The sequence below is a fragment of the Trachinotus anak genome, unplaced genomic scaffold, assembly GCF_046630095.1.
Source record: "Trachinotus anak isolate AG129_WGS33_773 ecotype Australia unplaced genomic scaffold, CSIRO_AGI_Tana_v1 ptg000024l, whole genome shotgun sequence".
NCBI classification, from domain to species: domain Eukaryota; kingdom Metazoa; phylum Chordata; class Actinopteri; order Carangiformes; family Carangidae; genus Trachinotus; species Trachinotus anak.
In genome coordinates, this window is record NW_027273875.1 from 9,221,987 (window position 1) to 9,237,412 (window position 15,426).

At 38.7% G+C, this 15,426-nt stretch overlaps 1 protein-coding gene across 10 annotated transcripts in view; it reads right to left on the bottom strand.

The window, feature by feature from the left end:
• Positions 1-15,426, bottom strand: part of LOC139607759 (RNA-binding protein Musashi homolog 2) — a 228,074-nt gene that overhangs the window by 209,352 nt on the left and 3,296 nt on the right. For all 10 annotated transcript variants that reach the window (XM_071460933.1, XM_071460931.1, XM_071460932.1 and 7 more), the window contains one exon: positions 7,184-7,225. In XM_071460933.1, coding sequence (XP_071317034.1) covers positions 7,184-7,225 — 42 coding nt within the window. The remainder of the gene's footprint in view (positions 1-7,183; positions 7,226-15,426) is intronic.

Here is a 15,426-nt window from a genome sequence, read left to right on the forward strand (position 1 = left end):
AGAAATACTAACATTTTATTACTGCTACCTGCTTTTTACAGTAACTATGGTAACACACACAAAATATATTAAAGTACTGGCTGAAATGTACTACTATGTATTTGAGGAAAAGCAAAAATAGTAAATATATGTTATTTTTACTGTTTCTTTTGTCATGTCTAAACACCTACAGGCTTGAATGAATAAAAAGTCACAACACTGCTGCTGCTATGACATACTGCATCCTGAGTGGTTAACAACTGATTTTATTTTATGATTCTTTCTATAAGGTTCATGAGTAAAGCCAAACAAGGCTGATATAACACAGCCCAGTGATGCATTTGCTCTGATGTACCTAGCACACATTAAACGTGTGTGTGTGTGCTTGTGTTGTTTTTGCTGTGTGTACATGCGTGTGCGTACACAGAGCAGCTTTGATAAGAGGTCTTGAGAGGTATAGTGGAGGACCATGCCCTCCTCTCCTCTGCTCTCTTCTCCTCTCTATCCTGGCTAGCAGGCTGTCCTCATTACTGTCAGTCAGCATCAGGTTTAGCAGTGCCAGGCTCCTGCACAGCCCTCTGTCCTCTCTGCCCTGCCAGCACTAGCCTGCCTGACTGCTGCCATTGGTAAGCATTGTAAGAACCCCTCAATCCCCTAGAAAACCTAATTACTCTCCACCCGCAACCAAGGAGACCGGAGCAGAAAAGAAGGAGGCCGGGGAGAGAAGAATCACACATATGTAAACTCTATTTAGAGGCGCCCTGGCAATTATTCAAACAAAAGAATTGTGTGTTCATGTTGTATCTGCAGTAAAAATAAAAAAAATAATTACACTAGCATCTACATTTACACATCATTTATCTTTGCATTGAAGGATAACTTGAAAAGCTTGCAGGAAAGCTTGAAAAAAGGGACACAAGATACCGTTAGAAAGTGTGAAACGCACAATAAAAAAAAAAAATAAAAAATGGAAGAATCAAACTGAGCATCGCTTTGACTGGCCGTTAACTGGGTCACTCAGTTGGTGATTGTGTCTGACCACCAAACAAACAGTCATTCATATGTCTGTGCTCTGGCCCCATTTTCATCTGGAGCAGTTCCACTGAGGCCAGTGAAAGCAAAGGAGCTGACGGGTCAGGGATTTAAACCTATCTCCAGCTTCAGCACAGCAGTCATTACAACAGGGGGAAAAACAACTCCTTGTGACATCCTCCATCTAAAGAAGGGTTTACTTATGTTGGCTGCACATCTGTTTTTTTCCAGGGGTGAGGGGACAGTGACAGTGAAGAATTCCCATCAACTCGCTTGTCACTTTTCCGTCATCCTGCTCCAAGTTTTCTTTGCTCACTATCAGACTGGCTTGGTCTCAGTGAAATGTCAGCGCGTTTAATGTCAACTGGAAAACCCTTTTCAAAACTGTATTTATTTTGGAAAAACACAGCAAATATCTTTTCATTTTGCACATCGTGGTCACTCACTGGGATAAGACCTGTGTCATATGCCCTGATATGTGACATATGTGGTTTTGGATAATAGCTTTAACATTCCTTCTCCTTCCCCACTCAGCGTTTCTGTCTACATAGTGGAAATGCCTTGAATTTAAAAAAAATGTCTGATATGAAATAATCTTCTTCCACATTATAAATATTTGGGAGGGCTCAGGGTCATAAACGGTGAAGTTGAAGAAGCAGTATTGATATGACACTCGGTTCTACATTAAGGACTTTTGTCCTTGAATATTCTTTCAGACTCGTGCAGCTGTGCAGATCTGAGTTGGAACGGGGGAAGCTGGTGCTTTTAATAAAATTCACAGGGACATTCAAAGGGGCTGGCAGCTACGGAGGTTTCATTTTCCCAGCAGTGAGCTGTGTCATTTAAAATAAGGATCATTTTGAGAAGGGGAATATCATAATGCTAAATCTAGATCAAATAACTGAGCAAGGTGTAAGACTGGATTTACAAGGCCTTGTAATCCTGAAAGACTAAAAAAGAAGCACAGAGAGGGAAAGACAGAGACAGAGAGAGGGAGTGAGAAAACATGTTCAAGTTTGTTTTGAATTTGTATATTAAACTACACAACTGTGCCTCTTTATTACAGTTTGTGTACATGCGGTCTTATGTGTGCAATATCATGTCACACAGTACAAAGGCACAGGGGATGAGAATATGTATTTACTTCATGCAGCTTTATTATTAGACTTCATTAAAACTTAAGACTTGAAATCTCTCTCTAGAACCACAATACACCTGAGAGTCTATTCTGCAGGTAAGAACATTAAGTACACACAGTCCCAGAGAGACATGTGTGGGATGCAGACAAGTGGAGGAGGTGGGGGAACTGGTCAATTTGCCATTCACAGAGAGTGCGTGTGTGTGAGAGAGAGAGAGAAAAAGAAAGACACAAAGGGAGAGAGAAAATGACATGGAGAGACGAAGAGTAAGACAAAAGAGCGATGCAAAAAGAACCAGAGAGCTCCAGCTGCCAGAGACACAGCAACACTAACAGTAGGCCATGAACAGGGAAGCCACACAGTCACAGCTGTCACAGGCTGGAGTAAAATTTGGGACAGCGCTTTGATGGTATTTTTGACTGATAGCCCAGAATTACCTCAGCCAATGTACTATCTCAGTTAGCCTTGCTCCTCGCTGACATTGATGCAAGCGGTTTAATACAAGAGAGAAGTTGCAGGAAAGAAAACTGTCATTACAAAACAAAAAACTGTCATCACAAATGAATAGACGTGTGCAGCACACATCTATTTGTGCACAAATACAGTCTTCCTTCTGTAGCGTGAAGACTGCCAGAATCACAGTGACAACCTGTTCAGGATGGTTTACGAGGCAAATCCCTTTATGAGGTGCAAGGAAAGGGTTATGCCCATTGCTCTGTAAATGGCAACCATTCACATGGCCCTGCAAATGCTCCTTCCTTTCATTTCCATAACAAGCTATCAGAACTCATCTCCCACTGAAGTGGCCACAGTCCCGCTGGCAATTAAAATCATGCTGGGACATGCCATGGTTGTGTGTGACTCCACTGTGGGAAACAAAAGCAGCGGCAGCAGCGGTAATGACGCCAACAGTTGAGTGGTAAATCTCGAGCAATGTCGGCGGAAACCGGTGCTTTGATTCCTCAAGGAAACTGAGAGCAGGCCTCGTTTACATCTTTCACTATGAGCCTTACTGGAAAACATCAAACAAGGAGACAGCAAGAAACAGCATCATCTTGTCTTCATCTTCTTTACCACTTCCCATATGCAGCTACAGCAGTAAAATGGCATCTGGTACAGTACCTCAAGAAATTTAGATGGGGTATTTTAAAGAACACGCTTGGATAATTTTTGTGTAAATTTGAATAATTTTATTTGATTTAAAATGACTATAGACATGAAAACGTATGAACCTCTCTATTAAATGTCACATACAAAATAAAAGAACTGACCAAATTATAGAAAATATGCTACCAAAACAATCTTTCCTAAAAGCTCTTTAGACATCAGGGTTTCCCACAGGGTTTTATTGTGAAGGCATCACAATGCCTGAAAAAAAAAAAAGAGTGCCTCTGCTAATGTCAAAAGAAATTATTACATCTTTATGAAACATAGTACCAGGCATGTTAAGCTTAAATGGAAATGAGCAGTAGTGATGCATCAGGCAGCTATGGCCACACATTTAATGAGTGAGGCGGTTGTTTGAACCGGCGGTGTACATACACTGATAATGAGATGAGATGCGTCAGGTTCTGTCTGATTCAGCTCAAAAGGTGATTGACTGATCGATCACATCTGGCGTTGGCTTTGCAGTTATTCACGTGTAATGTTGCAATGTCAGGAAAAATGTTTTTACTCTTAACAGGCAGATTCCTCACAGATTCCCGAGGGAAACCCCGGGCATGTCTTGTAAAGATACTTTGGAAAACATAATATCAAATAGTGCTAATTTTGTTAATCATATCTATAGTCACATAAATATGTTAAAAACTAGCTCAAATAAAACCATTACTATACATCTACTGCAAGGAATGACGTCAAATCATATCACTTTTGCCACTGAGAGAGTGGACTGAGAACTGAGGTTTGTTGTGAAACTAAATGTTGAGATGCTGAAATATTTATACTGAAATCCTGGCATTTTAAAGCTACTTTAAGATGCCTATCTAATAAAGCCATTGCTAGCCCCAGCCTGGCTGAATAGGCTAGAAGGAGACAAGGCATAAATGAATGTGCATAAAGCACTTTGCATCACATCATCATTGTTTAATCCTTTTCATTCTCATCTGTCAATCATCCACAGATGCAACCTAATCCCTGAATATTTGTGGCGTAGCCTGCATTGATACCTTCAACATGACTTGTAAGCACAGCTTCTTTTTCTAATACAAAATGGTTTTTAAGTCTTAAGATAAGCTTTATCCATTTGTAATGTGTGTGCCAGTTTGCATTTGTTTAACATGTTTTTTTGTTGTTTTTTTTTAACAACAGGACTTGTGGTTACCTAACCTTCTTGCCTTTTCTATCAGTTTTCTGGTGCAGATGGACACATTTAAAAAAAAAAAAAAAAAAACATTGCTATTATCAAATATTCACAAGACTCTCAAAGGAAAGGAGCAAAGCAGAGGCATTCAGCACCCAGTGACTGATTAGTCACACAAGAACACATCTACATCTTAACATGACAGTACCCTGCAATCCAAGTATAATGCTGGCCTTACAAAACACAAATGATTCACTTTAAAATCCTCCAGCATTGTTCCTACCTATACAAATCTTCTTAGCAAGTCGACTTTGTCATACGTGTCACATCAGATTTAAATTATATGTTCGCAAGGTTGTCTGCTTTAGTACAGCCTAATGATTAGCTGTTGCCAAACTCCACTCTGTCTGTCTCTGACCGTCTCTTTACAGTGGAACTGCCTGTGGTTTTCGGGCAGTGTCAGTTATTGCTGCTGATACAAGTTGTTTTTCCTGTGATCCTGTCATCATGGTGCAAACACCTTCAGTTGTTTACAGTGAAATGTCCTCTGTGTTCACCTTCACTTCCTGTCTGTTTTCAGCATTACTCTACGTGCTGTACATACTGTATAGTTTTACCATACTGCAGCATTCAGCAGTGGTAGGTCATTGGCAGGGTTACCTGTGAGGTCATTGTTAGCCGTGAGAAAATAAACGCTGATTGGTCTCGTCACGATTTGCTCCCTGAAGCCCGTGCTACTGAGGCACCTGCCAAGCCGAGATTCTTTAAACAAGAGCGAAGCCTATTCAACAGCTGCATAAGCAGCCAGGCAGACAGTGGAGGGGAAAGAGGGACAAAAGAAAGCAAATGCAAAACAGAGAGGACTTTCTAAATGGGAACCGCAGAGTGGGACCTCTTTTAAAGGTCTTAAATCAATTGAACATAAAGTACAAACCCATGCAATGTTAATCTATCTGGCTTAATCCCATTGCTTTAAGATCCTTTATAATCCACATTCAATACAACCATTTTTCTTCTCTAACAAGCATGCCCTATAGCCATTTTATAAATCATTCGCACAAGGCTTTTGCTGTGCCACAAATTCTGTAATGGTGTCATTATTTCACTGAGTTATGAATCAGGCAAGGTAGAATGATAAATATGTTTAAGACCTGTTGAACAGCTCAAAAATATTGTATTTCCATTTCTGAGTCACTCCTGAAAAAAAGAGTGTAACACTGTTAAGAAAAAATTAACAATAACCATGACAGGAAGAGGAGTTTCTTGTTCACTTAAAAAACCTGAAGCATCATCAAACATCCGAGCTGGTTTATTGCACATTCAACTTTTATGAGCGAGGCTCAGAAGAGAAGAAGTTAAAGTGATATACTCGCCATGTAAGAAAACACTGGTAGTTTCTCAACCATACGCCGATATCCTTAAGTCATGTGCTCTGGCTTTGAAAGCCTGCACTGCCAATTCCTCATTTAAAACCTGAACAACTCTTTAACAATGGCTCTCTCTGATCTGGTGGGAAGGAGAAAATCTATTATCGATTTCCACCTGGTGTAGGTGGAAAAAGCCCTGATAGCAAAGCTGAATACCGCGACACTGTACTGTGCTGTGCTATAGCCTGCACATTAAATGCTGGGGGATGGTGTGAGAGGGCATGTCAACAAAGCCCTTGACTACACCACAGCACCATCTGCACACGCTGAATATTTAATTGTCATTAGAACTGCTCAAGACCAGTAATCAAGAAAGGAAAAGATAATACGCATCATGAAGAGGTCATACGACAGCTCCTGTGTGATTGGAGTTTGGCTCATTTTTTAAATCATCCATTGTTTCCGTGCTAATTGTGAAAAATCTCTGCATGCATGTGCCACAATTCAAGATATTGCCCAAATCACTTATGTCATTCAGTCCCATTCAACTCCACATGGTACAGAAAACAACTCAACAGACTTATAATTCAGCCAGCAAATGGGATTTGTCACTGTCAAGTGAGAAGAGAAGTCAGCAATCATTTCTCGCCAGTTCAGTCAAGCTAATATAAGGCTATTCACGTTTTAAAAAATAAATAAATAAATTAATTAATTAATTAATTAATTAATTTAAAAAAGCCTTGCCATTTCACATTAATGTGCACCTTCAAAAATGTTGCAACCCAGCCAGCACAAGAAAGGAGGCTCTTGATTCCACTAACATTTTCTGCACATATTTAGAGGCTGTCACAAACCCATCAAGCCAACAGACAAGTTGCCAACAGACAAGATTATTTCACAACTTACTGTTTATTCTGCAACATTAAACAGACAATATAGCTTGATTTTATACAATGGCAGACTAAAACTGGAACCCGCTGCCGCAATGGAAATATACTGTAGTGACAAGACACTTCATTTCAAGGCATTTGCCATTAAAAACAACTATGATGAGGAATGAAATGCAAAGGTAAGCTTGACAAAAGCACTGAAAAAATGGAGTAGATATAAAAAAAAAAAAAAAACATAACTTCAATCATGCTGAAAATTCCCTTTAAGTGTAATATGTCCAACTTTAATTGCTTTGGCGAAGCAGCGTAGACAAGGTGAGAACGATGGAGCCAGACTAGGTATTTCTCTACAATAACAAACAGACAGACGCTGCCTATTTGCATCTGCTATGTGAGCACACAAAATTAGGTAAGCTAGTGACATGAGACATAATCATTTTCTTTGAGCAGGGTTAGTGACCAATTTATTCTTACCTTAGGCTGGGCGCGACGGGGAAAGGCAACCTTAGGATCAATCTGAGAATGAGAAGAGAATAGCAAAAGTGTTGTTAAAGGAGAAACTGTGATATTTCAAGAGTGAAAAGCAATGAACAGATGTTGAAAATATTTCTAAAACTCTGAGCACCCCCCCCCCAAAAAAAAAAAAAAAAAACAAGAGTATTTTGAGCTGTTTTATTGAGCTGAGCACGAGAGACCATTCTCATGGTTACAATTTAAGTCCATTTTGGTCAAGAATAAATACTAGTATTTTCATGGCAGAAATACATGTTTGTAATTTAATGTATTAAAATGTGATACTTTTAACTCACACTGATGACAATTTATCTGAGCCATTAAGATTTACAAAAGCTGCATAATCAGTCTGTGGCGATGCAGACAGTCTGCTTTTGAATTTGAGAAGCATTTTCAGAAACCAACGCTGCATTCAAGAGCTATCGAAATTATGGCAATTGCATATTAAGTACACATGAATGACCCAACAAAGAAGCAATAAGAACTTAGAGAGGAGATTTTTTTTGTTACACAGTGGATTTGCAACATCAGACCTGACTTTTGTCAAATGTGAGAAATCTCTCCACCCTCTCTCCCACAGTCTGGTTAAGGTTAAGTTATTTTCATTGAGGAAAGGAGGGGTCATGATCAGGTAGCTTTATGTAAACCAATGTAAACCAATGTAAACTATTGAATCTAAACAAATAAACAGCACCTAAGTGTTGTAGTTTGTCATTTTATTAAACATTAAATCACTTCCTAGTTCAATGTATATTCACACTTACCAGTTCATTTGTAAAATACCATTTAAAGCACTTTGTAATAACAGAACCTTATTAGTCAGTGCATTAATCCCTACTCTAAATGGCCAATCATTCATATGTACTGCGGGCCAATTAGCTGTCTCCTTATTAATTATGTCAGTGCAGATATTTGGCCCAATAACTGCTTTGACTTCAAGTTAAGTAAGTCAGGATTTTCACTGGGAAGACCTTTAGGTAAAAAACAAAACAGCATTCATTTTAATAATTCATATCTAATGGCAGCACAAAATTTGTTATAATGAGGATTTGAAGGAAGCTGGCCAATATCACTGACCTCATTACTTACTGTAGCAAATTATCTACAACTGATGGTGCTCAATGACACATTCTAGGCACAACATTCATTGTAATGGGCAATGTACTGTAGGAAATCACATATTAATTCAAGCTAATTTCTGTGCGTGTCTCCAGACCAAAATATTGGCACTACCAAATGTCTGCCAAGGCTGGCGACTGATATATATTAAAAAAGAACCACTGCTGTTCCAAAAATACTTGTTGTGTTGAGGCCGGCCTGACCGTCGCTCTGCTGGTCATGGTTGCGGCAGAGACTCACTTTTATTTTAGGCAGGAATCCCTGATTGAATATGACAGGGAGAAAATGAGAGTCTGAGGCCGGTGACGCCTCCAGATATTGCCAAATAACCAAGAGGATGCGTCAGATCAGCCTGTTTCTCCATCTTGTGCTTGTTATTTCATTAGCTTCATTTTCCTCGTTAATTTCACTTGGATGAAGGTATGCGCTGGGGTGTCTCATCAACCTTGCACTTAGAATGAAGAGGAACTATCACAAACAGCAATGTCATCCTAAAATTGTCCTTGCCTGGATACCCATGATTTCGAAAAAGAGTGTTTTCAAAAAAAGAAACGGATCAAATTTGCCTTTTGGCAGAATATTACTCATTTGTATTTAACAAAGAATCCTTTTCATGTTGTTCCATATTCTTACTGTGTGTCATACTGATATATTTACAATCAGTGCACCAATTCTATGCATTGGTTAAAGTTGCTCCTTGAGCACAAATGGATTTATTTTAGAAAAAAAAACAATGCTGAGGAAAACAATGGAGAAAAAATGGTTTAAGGAACACAAGAAAAAAAAGACACCATCTGCACAGATCAATTAAGCCCATTGAGACCGGCTACATTTTAATGTGTTTGAAGGGAAACCATGATGTGCAATGTCATTGTCATCTTTTCTGTCAGTCTCAGTTATTACTGTTATCTTTCTAAATCAGGTCAAAATGAGAAATGAATTCAATAACACCTGGGTATGGCAACCCTGCTTGTAATGAATTTCATTTAAAGATTTGTTTTAGCACTTAGCCCCAGGCATAACCAATTCAAACTCAATTATTTTGTGCACCCTATTTGAGCAAACACAACACGTTATGCTTTGAATACCAAAATCCTATACTTGGTAATGTATCTTACTTTTTAAGCCAATGCTAAACATATCAAATCTCACTTCATTACACTGCATAAACCAATACTTTTTCAGTCCTGCTGAGGATTTCTGTTCACTCTGAAGATCCATGTTTGCACAACAGTGCACTTTAACAGGGCCACAATGGAGCTCATGTAGTTTGCTCATAGAGCTCATATAGTCTGTCGGTCTAGTTTTAAATATTAGAATTACTGCCACAGAAGTGTATTAAAATGAGGCTGATACTGAAGATTGTTTAAATCACACTCAGAGCAATGCAAGCAAATTAGGCAATGAGGACTTACAAACCAATCCTTCTGAGAAATGCTGTAGCTGTACCTTTTTAGGTCACAACTGATGATGAATGACTCCTTTGAGAAATTTAATTTATGAGGGAGGGAGATGTTGCAATTCTTTTTCTTTCGCTTTACATATTCATGCGATTTCTATGTTGCAAGTGCTTTCATACTAAAGGCCAGATGTTAACATACAGATTACACTTTGCACTGTACAACTGTACCACTGAACCAGACATTATGCTGTCTCTGTTTCACCTGATACTTCCTTCCTGAAACCTTTCTGTTATGCAACATGTATAGCACCAGCTTTAGGATCACTCAGCCAGACCAGGGTTCTGCACTTGTTTCACTAATTCCACACACACGACTTGCACACTTTATTTCACTGAAGTCTATTTTCATCTATCAATACCTTAAAAAATGTTAACACTATTTAAAAAACCCATTAAGAAAAGTACTTTTCTTAATGGGTTGGAGGGAAAAAAAAAGCACTCTCTTGTTCTTTCTGTGCTATTGCTTTCACTTTAATTCTGCTTTCCTTCCCAGCATCAGCATGAATGCAACAAGTTTAGGTGTATTCTCTGTGGCTTGTTGAAATGAATTCTGGGAACAAATCACAAGCTGATGTCGAAGTAGAGAAGGCAATTTTAGGGAACATGTGTACCAAGAAGCATATTAAAGCACTTCAGCACAAAATAATTCCCATAACGTATTAAGTGTCATAAACTGACAACACACAACCGTAGTGTAAAATGCTAGACCTCCCATCCAGCTGCAGCTGTATCGTTATCATCTAGTAGCAGTAAAAGTACTTTATTAATCTGCCTCTAGGAAATTTTTATCATGAGAGCATCATCAGCAGTGCACACAAACTAAACAGCACATAGATATTCGGAAACCTGACTCGGAGCTGAATGAACAATCTGCTCTGAATTTGAATGTGCTCCACCTTTGAACATTAGGTTTTACTGGTTGCGAGATTAGCTGCTCAGAGCAGCGCTATTAAGCAGGTAAACACCCAGAATTTACCGTTTGTTTATTGTTTTCATACTGTGGAAATGTGAAGGTCACTGGGACCATAACAAGCATTAAGGTTTGATTTGACCATTGTACAACAACATAAAAAAAAAAAAAATCTACTAAATCTGTTTAATCTGTGGTGATGAAGTCTGTTGTTGTTGTTGTCGTGTAAAGGGGTAAAAGCAGGGTTTCTACAATTGGACTTTCACACACCTGAAGGGTCCAAAGATACCCTGGGCTGGAAGATATCATATCGTGATGGACAGAATGACTATAAATAATGGTACAATGTAGAGCTGCAATAATCAGTCCTCATATCAATTAGTTGACAGAAAATTATTATGCAACTATTTTGATAATCCAGTACATTATACAGACCAAAACAAAACAACACGATCTAACTGACATATGTGATAAATTCCATGTCAACGTGTTCTTTGTGAGAAAAGGAAAAAAAAATCCTATCTTATTCTTACAGGTTAGATTAGGTTACAATTATCACCATCATCTATTATCTACAGCTGTCTGTAGGATGTATGAGGTCCTGTTTTCCATTGATTAAATTCATGTAGCCATCTAATGGTAGCAGTGCCTGTTACGTACATTTGTCTGGCAGCCTCTAATGTGATGTCATCATCACAGGCCTCTGCAATTACAGCATGTGTGACTTCTGCAATATGGGCATCTCTGGTAAATCTTAAGCATCTAACCTCGGTCAATGAGGAGCGCAAGAGGATCGATGGTGACACGTTAAAGAAGTATCTCACACATTCGTTTTACGTTATATGATGCAACGTGATCTCACACAGAATAAAAGTGTAGTTCCTCAAGACATCACACAACATGATATGTCAGCGTAATAAATGAGAACAGACCAAGAGGAATCCCTGCAACCCCTACCCCCGATCTTTTATCTTCCACAGCCTTTTACAACAGGGTCTCAGAGGGCTGCTTTTGCATGTGACTGTGGGAGATCGGGGCAGGGGGAACAGCATATATCTAAAGTTCACATCTTACAAAAGGATTTCATATATTAATGCAGCTCCTGGGTAAACTCTCTTCCTCTCTCTCGAGACATATCTACGCAGGCCTGATGATGTGGTGTTTAAGCTAAAAGGAAAAGCCTTATCAAAGCTTGCAGCTTCTCCCAATTTAAGTGTGTGAGCAGGTCCACAGGTGTGCGTGTGCGATACCAAATGGAATAGACCAGAAATTACAACATAAATGTTTCATATCTGTGCTGTCAATCTCTACTGATTTTTTGCTGTGGAGTAAAACCTTGAAAAAGCAAATTTAGCCATCTTTTTTTCTTTTTTTTTTTTATCTTAAAAATATGCAACATCATTAACAGCATGATCCAGATTCACTGATATCACATATTATATTACAGCCATGACAAATATGTTACGCTGTGTATGTATTGACAAGAGACAGATACAGCATGAACCAATAACGCCTTCAGCCATAATTAACTGTGGAAAACGGAGCACCTGCTATACTTAAACAAGAGCAAGTCGGAGTATAGCTCACTAATTTGACTTTATTTCCAAAATCCTGTCTGATGAACACACTTTGGATTTGTCCAGAACAGCTGTTCATCCAAGCCTTTTCTCCTCCTTTCCTCTTGGGTTGTTTCCTGTCTCACCCACAACATCAAAACGGCGAGCACAGGCTGACCTGGGGGTCATTCAATAAAGACTGGAATTACGCCGGCACCACATAGAATATGTTTATCTTACAAGAAACATAGATGTTTGTAGGTCTTACAGGTTGCAGTGAATTGAGACTGGGGCCATATTTATGCAGTTTCAACTACAATGAACGGTATCACACTGACATGAACAAATTCATATTATGCATTCAAATATCATAACCTTTGTTAGATCCGACGAGCCCGGATAAATATTTCAGCAAATTTTATTTTTAAATTTTTCTGTATAACTGCTTCACATTAAACAATAAAAACGACAACCTGGAATCAATCTACCTGCCTTGTAAAGCTCTGAACTGTTCTTAAATACTAAACCATGTAATATGATCTCCCCTGTTCCTACCGGCCTGCCTTGAAACATCTTCAGGAACAGATGCCATGAGTTGCATATTTCTAAACTGAACAAAGCATCATGAAAAATGGTAAATATGTTCTGAATTACCAGCATGTGTGTTTTGAAGCCCCAGGCTGTTCTTCCCCATATGTCTCATTCACATTCATCCTAGTCTAAGTGTTTTCATAACCGGACCAAAAGCAGAGCATGCTGGGGAAAAAAAAAAAAAAAGTGAGGCCCAAATGCTGATCCATACCAAAATCCATTCGAGGTATCAGTACAAGTGCTAAACGTATATTTTCTTAATAATAGCAACTATACAATATCTGTAAATGAAATGGTGTGTGCCTAATTTAATCCACACATCCAACTATATCTGTAAAATTAAATGAGTTCAACATAAAAAAAACAAGGAGATAAATGTAAATTAGGTATGATTTACATTTTCCCTGTACGAATACTCATAATACTGCATGAGTCAACTTGTTCACAGTCACAGCACCTCCAGCCACTCGTTCCGTTCAAGGTTACGAGGGACAGAAACACTGGGAAGGATTCATTCAAGCACTGCAAAAGTAGGAGGCTTGTATCAAACCAACATCTGCAAGCGCATCAAGAACCATCCACATCCGCTGGACCAGCTCATCCTTTTCTTTATTGCTGAGCAACTTCATAAGAGATATGATAGATCCCAATGCAATGCAATCTTGATAGTGTGAATGTTAAGATATACAACAGCTCATCAGATACAGCCCAGTGACTAATGGTTAGGAAGGCAACAAAGACAGCTGCCTTAGGTTTGTAATCTTCTACTGCACACAGACAAATAAACAACAACACATTAGTAGCTAGAAAATATCCATTTCTGCATGCATTTGAGTCAACAAGGTCTTTGGTATGTACACTGTCAGACACTTATCCAATTGTAGTTGTCCAGCGGGAAAAAAAAAACAAAAACAAACTGTAGCTTCACTGTCTTGTTTATTCTGTCAAAGCCATTAGATATCCCTATTATTACAGGTCTATCAGTATCAATTCATGTTTTGCTGTATGGAAGCAAAATACATGCCCATGGAAACAAAGCAAATAAATCACACACTAAAAATTTTTTCATTAACACCAGCCAGGAATGGAAATCTAATTTGGCTTCATATCTTTTTAAATACAGACTGTGTAAAAGTCAACATCCAAAATGACTATGTTAATGGTCATTAAAAACAATTTATTCGGGGTAGCCTGGTGGCCTAAGGGTTTAAGAAACTGACCATGTAATCACAACATCCCCTGGTCGAGTCGGGCCAAGCCTCTCTCTCATTTCCTGTCAGCTCTCTCCTGTGTGCTGTCTAATACACGGGGAAAAAAAGGTCCCCGAAAATTTTGGAATAAAAGTCCACCACCAAAACATATTGATTTGTGGAGGACAAGAAATACCTGAGAGGGGTAATGATGAAAATAATTTAGAGCAAGGAAATGTTTTGAGGAAATGTTTAGAGTGATTTGCCGTTTAGGTTAGCATAGCATGTCCAACAAGTTTAGTAAACTTTGCTATGCCTCTGCACTAAGGCCACAATTCAGAGACAATGATGACTGGATGTCAAACCTTAAAATGTCAGCGTTCAGTTCTCAGGCTGAGCTACTGTCAAATCTGAGGAATATGATACAAGTCTGCCAAATATGACCTATAGTCTACAGTAAGTGATATACTTTGTTTATGTACCCATCTGTAGCTATGCTTGAACCTTTTCATATGGATATAAAACAAATTTAGCCCACAATCACAAAACGGTAATTTTACATTACTGATTTTGAATGCCAACGGACATGCTTCAGAGGAGCAAGAAAAACCTGTACTTTAATGCATATGAAAATAGGCCAACAATATTCCACATATGATTATGACATTACATATAAGCTGCAGCCAAAAGTTTGCTCATTTTAATATAAGAAAAAAATATATATTTTGCAATCAATAAGTCTGCTGCAACAGAGAAATAGCTGTGGTTTAAGACTGTGGTATGAGCAGGAGGTCACTAAGTTAAATCCAGTGAATATCTTAACTCAATAGTTAAAAATGCTCAAGGAATTTAACAATTTCCTGTTGCCACTGCACTCAAAAGTGCCTTCGGGCAAGGCACTGCTCCATTTATATGGCATAAGTACAAGACTAGGCTGTGCAGGCCAACGCCCAGGTGTAAGAGTATTTTTTATGTGCAGCCTACTCTCACACGTATCCTCCCACCCACCCCAGCCCCCGCCCCTCCGACCTTTGCTGTAAATATATATGCTGTCAAGCTGTCACAAAGTTGCTCATTCAAAATGTCAAGTTTGAAGTTATCAAACTGCTCCAGATTCTGCATCAAAGTATGTTTGCATTGTTATCCCTTCAAGCAGGCCCTTAACCTGCTTCTACGCATGCTCCTCTACAGATGTTTTGCAAGGTTTGCAATGCCATTAGTCTTTCTTATTGGTCACTTCACTGCCAAGAATAATGCCTTCTCCCTATATTCACTCATTCAAAACTGAAGGACCATTGTATGTTCTTACCACCAAAACATAATAATAGAGTTTTAAGAGCCTGTCATAAGACTTAAAATGTACATACATAGAAACA